Here is a 12,638-nt window from a genome sequence, read left to right on the forward strand (position 1 = left end):
TCAAGAGCAAAGAAAGAGAAATTTCTGTCTATAGCACAAAGAAGCTGGTAGCTACAGAATCCTTTCCCCATTTTGCTCTGCAGTAAGATCTGCCTACGAGAGCAAGAGATTGGGAAAGCAGAAAGCAGAGGTCTTTATTCTCCTGGACACAGCTGGCATGCAGAAGCATGAACAGACAGTTTGAAGTACCTTCTGGGTGAGTTTCTTGAGAAACACTTGAGTATGTACTGTAGAGAACAAGTAGGAGCTATCCAGGGGTTCTTAAGATTTGTTATAGCTTCTGGTAATGAACATGTCCCTGTTTTACTGCTGAGTTGGTGACAGATTTCATGACCTTTGTTAACCTTTCTCCTGTGACAGATGCATAAGCCACTAATTACCTGTATTGAGTTATTTTCACTTAGATTACAGAGCATGGCTTCTGTTTTCCTGACAGAAACGGCTTCTGTAGGATTACCAAAGCAGTACATCTTTATAAAAAATAGACAACCACATCTTTATTTCTGGGAACAATTGGTGAGTTTGCATCACCGACCTTTTGGCTAACATTCCAGCACTTAATCACTGAGCCACCAGGGATCCTTCTCTGTTGCCTCTTTCTTGTTGATAATTTTGACTCACAGGCACCCTGTTAGTTATTCTTTTTAAAGTAATGTTTTTAATATAAAACACATAGACTTCAAGAGTAGAAAATGAAAACTGAACTAAAGACATTAAAATTAGTGCAGGCAGCATGTGAACAGCCAAGTCTGACCTCTACCAACTCCACAAAGGGGAACTGTCCTCACCAACACCATCCACAACACAAAATTAATTCCTGTAAGGCCAGATATAGTCTCTTACACTCTGTACTTGCTCCTACCAATTCCAACACCAAATCACACTTCTCTACTAGGTCGGAAACCCACTGCATTGACCACACAGACCTTACAGAACTATGGCTATGGGGTTCATTAAATTACCATTCAGGTTAGTAGCAGGATGCAATCTCTCAGTTCAGACAGCCTCCCAGAATGGTCACAGGACCTTTGACCCTCTGTCTCATGGCTTAGGTCAGGGTTACAAAGATTCCTTAGTCCTGCCCGTCACGGTAGTCCTGGCAGTCCTCTCCTGGTCCTCCAGCAAACCTGAGTAAAGGCCTGAGTCTCTAGCTCTATGGAGTAGCAGCTCCAAGTCAGCTCTGTGTCAGGCTCTTCTTTGGTTCTCCACTGAGGTCTCTGCTCACTTACCCCTCCACACCCCTACCCTGATGCAGACTGCTTTCTCTTCCTTGTTAGTTGAAATTCCCAATTTCCCTTGCTGAAACAGCTTCACTTTAACCTAGTGGGATGGTGAGAGCAGGCTGTTCCCTTGTGGACAGACTAACACCCATCATTTAAATGATCCTGCTCACCCACATGGAGGAGAGTTCTGGTGGTCTAGTGATAAGAAACTCTATGTTATTGTCATTATTGTTGAGTGCCATCAAGTCGTAGGCGACTCATAGCAACCCTATGAACGGAAAGTCCTGGACACCTGTATAACTTTCTTCCTTTCTCCAGGTTCATAGGGTTTCCAGAGGCAAGTTATTATGGAAGTGGATGCCACTCTTGTTTCCAAGCTTGTTTTAATCAGGGAGCTCTAACTATTTTGTAATCTGAAACTGTATTGTAATCTGAAAAGAATGCAGTTTGAATACATCAGCTATTCCTTGGGAGAAGGATGAACAATCTCCTCCCGTGAGATTTACAGCCTCTGAAAACTTGCAGGAAGGTCAGCTATGGGTCAATTCTGACTCAAGGGCACAAAATACCACCCCCTCCCCCAATATGCAAAGTCAAAATCAGTGGCTAAGAAAACCATTTAAACTCTTGACACCAAGGCACCTGAACGTCATCAAGGAAAGAAAACTGGATTTATGAAAAAGTAAATTATTGTCTTTAAAAATACAAACATTCTGTTCACTACTTGTTGCTGTTGAGTCAGATGAACTCACAACTAAGCCTCCAGTTTTCCAAGGCTGTAAATTAATTGCAAGGGAGGAGATTGCCCTGTTCTCTTCTGCAGAGCACCTGGTGGGTTAGAACTGCCTTCCTTTGGTTGGCTGCACAACTCCTTACTCATTAAGCCACTGGAATGTTCAACAAATGTGCTAAAAAGCTCGAAATGTGATAGAGTAAATTGTCTGGGTTTTGAGTTTTTAATTTCAAATTTGGTAATGTCTAAAGGACACCAAATGTTTTGCAATATGAGGTCTCTGTGAAGTAGAACATCCAAAAATTATTCAATTCCTTATAAACAGACACATCTAACACCTTTTATCTTTAGTGCATTGAAATTTAAGTCTTCTTTAAAAAAATGTGAATACACATGAATGCAACATTTCCATCATATTCAATACAGTGACATAGATTACATGCTTTAAATTGTGCAATCATTTTATTAATTTTCTGAAACTAGATGCTCAGAAGCTGAAAGTGGCACACGGGGGCAAAAAAAGAGGTCACAAATACGGTCGCATAATCCTTTCTGGATCCCTTCTGTTGGACAAATAAAGCGAACAAACTCTCAGTGTGCCAAAAGACTAAATGTTCCTCCCTAAACTCCAAGACCTGGCTGGCTCGCCAATAACTGACATTAGGTGAAGGAGGTGTCAGGTCCTGGCTCTTGGGGAATGTATGAGAAACCTTAGTTGTGTTAGGTGCCATCCAGTTGTGTACCATCCACAGCGACCCTATAAACAGCAAATCTGAACCCTGTCCTGTCCTGTGCCATCCTCACACTTCCTGACTCATTGCTGTAGTCACTGTGTCAAACTGATAAAGTGAGAAACTTCAGTGGATTACTAAAAATATATAATGTGGTAAGAAGCTGCGCTGCAATCCTGAAGGCACCTGGTTCAAATCCCCCAGTTGCTCCTCAGGAGGACATGCGATTTCCTGCCTCTGAAAACCTGCTGTTCTGAATCGACAGTACACAACAACATGCATGTATATATAAGAAATTTTAAAAACAATAAAAAGTCGGCCAGAGGTTACTTTTCAAAGGAACTGCTAATTTTAGGACGTTTAGAAAGTCGGTTACAGGGTCGTCAGGGAGAGGCGTGCCCGCGAGCACCTCTGCGCCCTTCCGCGACGCTGGAGTCACCGGAGGACGACCCTAGTTCACGTTGCTCGGCAACCAAATACAGACACGCCCCAGGCCCGGAGCGCTGAGCTGCGAGACAACCCCTGTCCCAACAGGAAGCGCCTCCCAGCGGCCGGCGGACTGACCCGGAAGTGCTCGGCGGAGGCGGTGGCGGCTGCTGGGGCGCGGCTAAGCCGGCGCTCGCGCGCGCGCTGCTCGCTGAACTCCCGCCGGCGGTGGCAACGCTCTGTGCCGGAGGCGCGCCCCAGCCGCCACCAACATGGCCGAGAGCAGCGAGGAGGTGGCGGTGCTGGTGCAGCGGGTGGTGAAGGACATCACCAACGCCTTCAGGAGGAATCCGCACATGTGAGTGGCGCGCCCGCGGCGCCCCCCGTCTCCGCCATCGGGGGGGGGGGTCGTTGGGGTGGGGGCGGGCAGGAGCGGGGCCAAGCCCGGCTCCGACCCCAGGCGGCGGGCTGCGGGCGCGGGACCTGGCTTCGCGTTCGCTCGAAAGGGGGCGAGGAGCGCGGTTCGAGCCTGTCCGTAGTCGGTCGGCAGCCCGCCGCCATCGGCTCCGGGCACCGCAGGAGCGCTCGGGCGAGTCCCTCGGAGTGACCTCTACGGATCCAGACGGCACTTTGTTTCGCACTCCCCTCCCAGTCTTTCCCAGGAGTTCTTGAAACTCGAAAGACTTTCCAGGCTCTGGTCCCCGAGCGCACACCCGATGTACTGCCTAGAAGAACTACACTCAACTCTTGTGTGAGGTTCGCTCGGACTTTGCTAAGAGGCGATTAGCGATCATCTTCCACTTGATGGCCCAAAACCCCCTCACTTCAGTTTACCCGCTGAAGATACTTCGAGGCCGCTTTGGGCTTTCCTCTTGTCACAGGATTGTAGAAAAAAAAAAAAAATGTTTTGAAGATGAACGGAACATTGTCAAGATTTTAATCTCTTTAGGCAACAGTGTGAGAATAACGGAAAGCAGAAATCCGGACACTCCTTTGCTATAGCTGATTTCTAGTTTCAGGGAATTCATTAAGAACTCATTCTGATCCACATATTCTGAGCTCTTTAAACAGCGCTTCAAGACTGACACATGCGGGATTTCCTTGTTTTCCATTTTACTTGGAATCTCTTGGGGAGATGCCAGAAGTCTTTGCTTTCAGACACTATTGCCTTTCTGTAACTGAAAAGGGGAAAAACTTGATTTCCAGCTGAAACCAACACATCGCGAACCTGTGGGGCAGAGAACGACTGTCCTGTAGATTTTCCAAGGCTGTACATCCTTGCAGAGGTAGACTGCCAGATCTTTCTCCTGCATCAGCTCACGGTTTTGATTGTTGACCTTTTGGCCTGCCAGGCAACGTTTAACTCCTCTGCCAGCGGGGCTTCTTAACTAATGAAAAGGAAGCTCTTAGAAGTTTAACTGAAACAGTCAAAGAAGTAACAGAGATGCAAAACTGTGACTCCTTTCTCCTGTCAAGGGAAGGGAAACCGGAAATCCAGCTTCACTTTCTATTTACTTAATCTGTTTGTTTGTGAGGTTTATTTTTAAAATATTTATTCTTTATCTAGAACACATGAATAATTCTCTTTAAAAGTCTTTTCTGCCTGAAAGAGGTGCCAAACCGACATCTGAACAAAGTGTTCTTTCCTCTAAGATGATGATGATCAAAGAATTAAGAAGTCCTCAATGTCTTGCTCCCTTGTAGCATAAAATTGAAGAACTTGAAACTATGTCTCACTAAAAACAACACTCCGGCCTCAAAACACACATGCCTCTTCTGTCTCCATCTGCTTCCTTTCCCCTTGTTACTGCTGTCCCCCCCAATCCCCAATGAGAATTTGGAATGATTTCCTGGCAGTTACCATAGAGGTCACTGGGCCTGCTCAAGAATGCTTTGATGCCTTGTAGTATATCAGCCTCTCAGTCCCTTTTTGAGAATGAAAGCATTATTGAAAATTAGAGCCATCCTCCAAGAAAAGTTGAATGAATGAAAGACCTATTTTTTACATTATTGGTGTTACTTTTCTTGAGAAAAATGATAACAAGTATTAGAAGTTTAGTTAAAACAAATAAAAACGCCCTTCTGGTCTACTTAAAAGTAGATTTTCTTTGAGGTAGACTAGAAATGTGTCTTTATTTTGCCTGAGCTAGAGTGTTGACTGGCTTTGCAAAGTGACACAGTGCAGTTTGGAACTGTTCCCACTTCTTCTAGATCACATTATTAAACTCATCAAGGACTTTAATGCCTCCCTTTAGTACTTTTTGCAGTGAAATAAATGTGTTCTCAGTCATTGCATTATCTATAATTATTGGTAAATATTGAGTCACTAAATATTTGGGAGTTTAAAATTGGACAAACTTTGAAATAATGAAATAGAGTGTAGCTCTTAAGGAGCACTGGTAACATAATGTGTTAGGTGTTGTACTACTAAGCTAACAGTTGACATTTCAAATCCACTGAGTGCTCCATAGGAGAAAGATGAGTGGTCGTCTTCGGGAGATTTATGTAGAAACCTGATTAGGAGTCTCTGTGAGTGGCAGTGGGTGGACTAGAGGGCACTGGGTTTTGGTTAGTACAGTGCTGAAACGCTTAATTATATTAGCTCATGATTTCATTGTTTTAATCCAGATTTTCAAAAATTTAGATATACTCGGTGATATAATTCTCTTTTAGAATCTGTCATAATTTTGGCTTTTCAGAATTTCCTACAGTTCTCCTAATCTAGCCCTTTTCCAAAAATATACTGTATTCCTACTTATAAAAGAGGGGCGGAGGGAAGGCATTGTTTATCTTGAAAATTATTATCTGTTTACAGTGTTAATATTACAAAGGAACCTTTCATTCTTTCCCCCCCTTTTTTATTTCCAAAGCACAGGATTGTCATTTTATTAGATGACAGCCGCTTCATGACTCTGCCTCTAAAATGATGTTGCCAGGAGGAATCAGAGATGTAGTGAGTGCAAGGTAGATTATATTACTTCGAGGTGAGGATGAGTAACCTTCCTTCAGCCTCAGATTATTGATCCTAGGAGGCTGTTGAGAGCACATAAATATCACCTTGTGTGATGTCTAGCACTTCGTTACCACTGTTATTCATTGCTGTCGAGTCAGAACTGACTCATAGCCGACCCCTGACCTTCCAGCAGGTTTTCAGCAGCTTTAAGTTTCATGACGGGATTGGCCATCTTTCTTCCTCAGAGGAGCTGGTGAATTTGAACGGCCTGACTTTGGAATGACAGTGCAACTCCTTGATGGAGCATCATGGTCCCTTACTTTCCTGCTGTTGTTATATGCTGTTGAGTATAACTCATAGCAACCCTATGAACAACAGATCTGACCCTCTCCCGTCCTATACCATCCTCATCATCTTTGACACACTCAAGTCCATTGCTGCAGTTCCTGTGTCACTTCACCTCGTTGAGGGTTGTCTCCTCTTTGGCTGACCCTCTACCTTCCCGGTATTAGACTTTATCAGAATTCCTGATGAAAGACACTGATCAAGTGACTGAAACAAGGCAAAGTTTGACCTAAAGACAGGCATCGGTGTAAGACGGAGACCCTCTTCTAATGTAAAAACTCCAGTGGCTTAGTGGTAACTAAAAAGCACATGGTTCAAATCTACCAGCTGCTCTGCAGAAGAAAAATGGACGGTCTCTTCCCATGTGAAAACCCACTGAAGTTGGTTCTGACTCGATGGTAGGTAAATAACAATGTAAAAGACTCACAATGTACTTTTTATTGTGTGCTCTCAAGTAAAAACTGATCCCTAGCTTGCCCTCCGGTGGATTTTCAGAGGCTGTAAAAACTACACAGGAGGAGATTTCCCATCTTTCTCCAGTGGAGCGTCTGGCTGGATTTGAGCTACTTGCCTTTGGGTTGGCAGTGCAACTCCTTACCACTAGGTCACTAGCGCTCCACAGTAATTGTTGTAGTTGTTGTTAAGTGCCATCAAGTTAACAACTCAGCAATCCTGTGAACTGCAGATCTGAACCCTGCCCTATCCTGTGCCATCCTCATCGTCTCTGACATACTTGAGCCTGCTGCTGCAGTCACTGTGTCAATCCATTGTGTTTGGGGCCTTCTCCCCCTCACTGACCCTCCACCTCTCCAAGCATGATGCCTTTCTCCTAGGACTGACCCCTCCTAACAGGATGCCCAAAATACGTTATTAGGAAGATACTAAAATTTTCATATCTAGCAAGTAATTTTTTATTCCTGGATTAAATATTTACTGAGCTTTCGCTGTTTTTGAAGTGCTGCGAGTACCCTTGTCACAGTATGAAATAGAAATGTAAAATACAAGCTTTGTGTTCTCGGCACACGATGACATTTCTGGGATGATACCCAGTCACGTACTGTTCAGTTGATTTGAACTCATGGCAACCCCATGCTTTTCAGAATAGAACTGCACTCCATAGAGTTTTAATGGCAGATTTTATCAGAAGTCTTTCACCAGGCTTTTGTTTACCATACCTCTGAGTAGACTTGAACTTTGAGCCCTGATGTTAGTATCTGATTCTCTTAACCATTCGCACTAGCCGTTGACTTCTGAGATGATCGAAATATTCTGTGTCTAGACTGTCCAGTATAATAGCCACTAGCTGTATGTGGCAACTGAACCTTTGAAATGTAGTAGCTAATGCAAAAAAAGGAATAATTTTCAAAATTTTAAATACCATACCCAAATGTACCTAATGTCTGTTGTGTTAGATGGCAGAGATCTAAATGGATACCTGAAACCTATCTGCTTTTACAATAAATTAAGCCCATGAAGCAGTTTATGCTAAAGCGTGGATTAGCAATGTGGGTAACAAGTACTGTGAGACTCTGTTAGAGACAGTGAGGCTAAGGAGGTCCAGGCCAGGGAGAGGATTTGTGGACCAAACTTTGAAGGCTATGTAGAACTTAGAGTCTGAAGAGGCACAGAACATTATAGGTGGCAGAGAACTAACAAAAAGAGAATGTGATTAAAAAACAAGGCCAGATTACTAAATCCTGTACTATCTCTACTCACCGTCATTCCATTCATTCATGGAGAAGAACTCTGTTGGATAATCACAGTGCTACTCTCTGGATATACAGAGCTACAAGCTGCATAGACTTATAGCTGTTCAGATGTCATCTCTAATTTTGAACTTTAAGGAAATCAGTGCACAGATTATGAAAGGAGCCTAAAAGGTTAAGAATAGGGTTCTTTGACAAAGAATAATATTGGGAGACTCAATTTAGATTAGAAGATCAGTTGGGAAGTAGCATTTAAGCTGAGATAGGAGGCATGGAAAAGAATTGCCTTAGGGAAATGAATTTACTTGACAGCAAGAAAGGAGCCCTAATGGCACAGTGGTTAAACTTGGTTACAACAGGAAGGTTGGAGTTTGATCCTGCCAGTGAATCTGGGAGAAAAGACCTGGTGATCCACAGACCTCCTGGAGCTGCCCGTCCAGGGCAGGCCTTCACTGTCCTGTCTAGGCCCTGTGAGGCAGAATCAACTTGAAGACAGGCAATAAAAAAGTTAAGGAAGAAAGTGGTAGTGAAAGGCAGTTTTACATTGTTTGCAAATTCAAACGAAGAGCTGTGTTTGGATGCAAGAAATCACAGAATTGAATAGCTTTTTTAGAGTTGTTTCTTTTTGAAAATAATAGAGCAGTTGTAAAAGTCTTGGTTTGGAATCTGTCAGCCCTGGATTTGAATGTTCCTGTTGTTACATGCTTTTGAGTCAAAACTAACTCATAGCTGACTCTCCAGCCAGTTTTCAGAGGCTGTAGATTGGCACTTTCCTATCATTCTCCTGCAGAGCAGTTAGTGCATTTGAACAACCTGCCTTTGGATTGACAGCACAGCTCCTGACCCATCAGGCCACCAGAGCTCCCTAGATATGAATGTTAAGGTTACTTTAGATAGGCTTCTTTCTTCATCCGTACAGTAGGATTAAAATTCTTCTAAGATTGTGAAGAATAAATGAGATAATGCAAGAAAAACTTAACACAGTGTAGGCCATACAACAAAAAAGAAATTTGTGTAGGTAATGTCTACATAATATCAATACAGTCCAGTCAATAGTCAGTAGTCAAACCCTAGGAGACTTTATTTCTCTACAAATAAATTCATTTCTGTTAAAGAAATGATTATTATTGATTGTCAGTATGTTTCTTAAAACGTTTTACTATCTTTCCTGGAAAGAATTCTAGTTAGAAAATATTTGTGCCATTTCCTGACTCGTGGATATGTATGTTTTCTTTTCAGTTACAGCATTACAGGGTGCAGGCCTTCAATTACTCCATCCCTCTTATAGAGAGAAAGACCTGCAACCTGCTTTTGAAAGTGGACCAGTGGAAACCCCATGAATCACAGTGATTTGATGCACAAGAGATCATGAGAATGACACAGAGTTGAGCAACATTTTGTTACCTTGTGCACAGGGTCCCTATACGTAGGGCCAGCCTGAAGGCAGCTAACAACAGCAATAATCCTCCCAGAAGTGAAGCTGACATAATACTTTTGTGAATAATAAGTAGGACCTGTATCAGCTGACTGATGGTTTCTAAACAGTGGAGACAGTTTAGACAGAGAAGCTGTCTAAACACGAGGATTAAAGTTACCATCAGTGCTTTATAAACCTGACCTTCATCTGGAAGCTAGTGAATCCCCATCATGAAGTGTGACAGTCGAAGAGACACTATGCTGTCTTTTTAAGTAAATGTGCTGATTCATTCTATATCACTGTGTCTTTGGAGTGGCCTTTCAAGGTAACCTAAAAAATGAGCATCCTGCTATTTCTTTTATGAAATTAGAACTTGGTTATTGATAAGGAAAAAACCCAAACATTTATGTCTTTAAGAAGACTGACCTTCTTGGCAATGCAAATGTTTACTTGAATCTTTATATTAAATACTAGGAATCTAAATTACCAGAATCCTCATAGTGGGAAAATGGTAAAAGAATGGAAAATTATGGAGCTATAAGGGTCAGAGATTCTTCTTATAAGATGTTTCACAAGGAAACGTATGGAACCCTGGTGGTGTGATGCATAACAAATCGAGCTGTTAACTACAAGTTTGGCATTTCAAGTCCATCAGCCACTGCACAAGAGAAAAGCAGGCAGTTTCTCCTGGCATGATTTCTAGCCTCAGAAATCTGATAGAGGGTCTCTCATGGACCTCAGTTCCTTCATCTGATAAAATGAGATACAGGAGGAATAACTCTATATTATAGCAGAAAAGTGGACTGTGAGTTAAGGGGGTAGGTGCCGGGAAAAATAGAAAGTTATTTGTAAGCTCATGGGCCATCTCGTTAAAGTATATATTTTTAGACTTCACGTCCTCTTTTAGGAAGCTTGATTGTGTTATCAGTGTCATAGATTATTAATTAATCTTCCTCTTGTCCTGATGCTGTGTTCTGCATACAGTCAAGCTTCAGGGAGCTCTGGTGATCCAGTGTCAAGAAGCTGCGTTGCAATCCCTAAGGCACGGAGTTCAATTCCACCAGATGCTTCCCTGAAGGAGGGACAATCTCCTGTGCCATTCAGATCCAATTCACCAGTATCCAAAAAGAACCAAACCAAAACAAACAACATGTTCTAGCTTCTGGGATTGTTTACACAGCATGCAGATTGATTAAATGTTGTGAAAGACTACAACTGTGACACCTGCCTATCTTTTTGATCACACTGTATCCTCTTGTTCTGTTTGAAAGATTGCCTCTTTACACTTGGATTACTTACTGTTGAAAATCTAAGCCTTTAGTATGAATTATACCTCAACATGCAGAAAGAAACCATTTTCATATTGGGGCCAGTGATCCACATTGTGATTAATGGAGAAAATGGTCATGTTGTCAGTGATTTCATTTTATTTGGATCTATAATCAGTACTCATAGAAGCAGCACTTATAAATTGATGTATTAGGCATGTCTGCAGAAAACCTCCTTAAAGATTTCAAGTCAAAAAATGGCACTATTAAAATTAAGTAACGCTAAATGTGCTCCATCATATTTCTGTCTCTTATGCATGCGGAAATTGGACAGTGTATAAAGACGACCAAATAAGAGTTGGTGCCTTTGAATTATGTTGGTGAAAATATTGAATATACCATGGATTGCTGAAATGAAGAAATCGTTCCTAGAAGCAAGGATGGTGAGGTTTGAACTTAAGTACTTTAGATATGTTAACAAGAAGGACCAGAGCCTGGAGCAGGACAGCATGTTTGGTAAAGTATGTGGTCAGCAAAAGAAGAGCCTCAGTGAAATTGATTGGCATGGTCTGACTGCAGCAGTAGGCTCAAGCGTAACATGCAGGCATCAAGGATGCATGATCCTGTCATTATTTTGCTCTGTTGTTTATTGGGCTCTTGAGTTGTGACTAACTTGATAGCACCATATTTGATAGCAGCAGCAGCAGCAGCAGCAGCAGCAGCAGCATATTTTTAGGAAGCAGCCAAGCCCTGTATTTGAGGGTCAGAGTTTTTGGCAAAGGCATAATTTTCTTCTTCCTCAGTTTCTCATTATCTGTTAATCAAGGAGCTTTACTGGCTGACCTCAAGGTCATTACGTGACAGCACTTGTTAAGTGTGGGAGCCATTGTGTCTGCTCCCCCTTACAGTGAGCCTGTGTACAACAGAACAACCTGCTTCCCGCTCCTGTCACAGGCTCACCTTCTCTACTGTGCTTAAGCCCATTGTTGAGGGCTCCTTCTTTCATTGACCCTCAGTGGTGTGTACCCAAGTGTGGTGTCGTCCAGGATTGCCTTCTAGTAACATGTCCGAAGTATGTGAGATGAAAATATACCATCTTTGTTTCCAAAGAGTGCTCTAACAGTGTTTGTTCCAAGATTTGTTTTTCTCTCAATGTATAGTATATCAAATATTCTTTGACAAGACCATAGTTCAAATTCATCAAACCTTGGCCACATCAATGTTCTACATAGAGCTTCTTTACATCTTGTTTGATTTGGTGCTTGTTGGCCTTGACTTCCACAGTGAACACAGTGTGTTATCTTCTATCTTCGTGGCTGACTCAGTGGAGAGGGGAAACTTGATGACATAGTTGTCAAGCTTGTTTCTTCTGAGGATGCTCTTCCCAGGGTATTTGGGTTACCTTCAGAGTCTCAGTGTCTTAGGTAGCCAGAAGGTGAGGGGCATGTGGAACTTCTCTCTCTCTTTTTTTTTTTTTTGGTGGGGGTGGGGGGCTGTGGATGCCTTTCATGACTACCTTCTTGGCCTTTAATGCCTTTGCTTTGGCTTCAGTTTTGGGAGGAGTAGGAGCTTCCTTCTTTACTTTTAGCTCCATCTTCATAGAAAGCCATTATCTAGTTTTTTTTAAAATTAAATTTTATTAGTTTTAATGAACATTTACAGAGATTTTGGGTTTTCATTCATTCATTGTTGCACTGTTTTCTCCACCCTCATCCCCAGTTTGTTGTTCTTCCCCCTGCCCCCATGTCTGTTTTAATTGTCCAATTGCCACAGTGCTTGTCAAAGCCAGTTCTGATTAATCTCCTTTGCCAGTGTGTCCCTTGCCATTCCCTATCA

General features: G+C 42.5%; 1 protein-coding gene across 1 annotated transcript in view; it reads left to right on the plus strand.

Moving 5' to 3' along the window:
* The first annotated feature begins 3,385 nt into the window (after positions 1 to 3,385).
* PTAR1 (protein prenyltransferase alpha subunit repeat containing 1) overlaps positions 3,386 to 12,638 on the plus strand; it is a 59,357-nt gene continuing 50,104 nt past the window's right edge. Inside the window, exon 1 of the mRNA XM_006894406.1 lies at positions 3,386 to 3,471. Coding sequence (XP_006894468.1) covers positions 3,386 to 3,471 — 86 coding nt within the window. The remainder of the gene's footprint in view (positions 3,472 to 12,638) is intronic.

This window comes from Elephantulus edwardii, unplaced genomic scaffold (genome assembly GCF_000299155.1).
Source record: "Elephantulus edwardii isolate Elephantulus edwardi_28Jun2011 unplaced genomic scaffold, EleEdw1.0 scaffold00141, whole genome shotgun sequence".
Taxonomy (NCBI): Eukaryota; Metazoa; Chordata; class Mammalia; order Macroscelidea; family Macroscelididae; genus Elephantulus; species Elephantulus edwardii.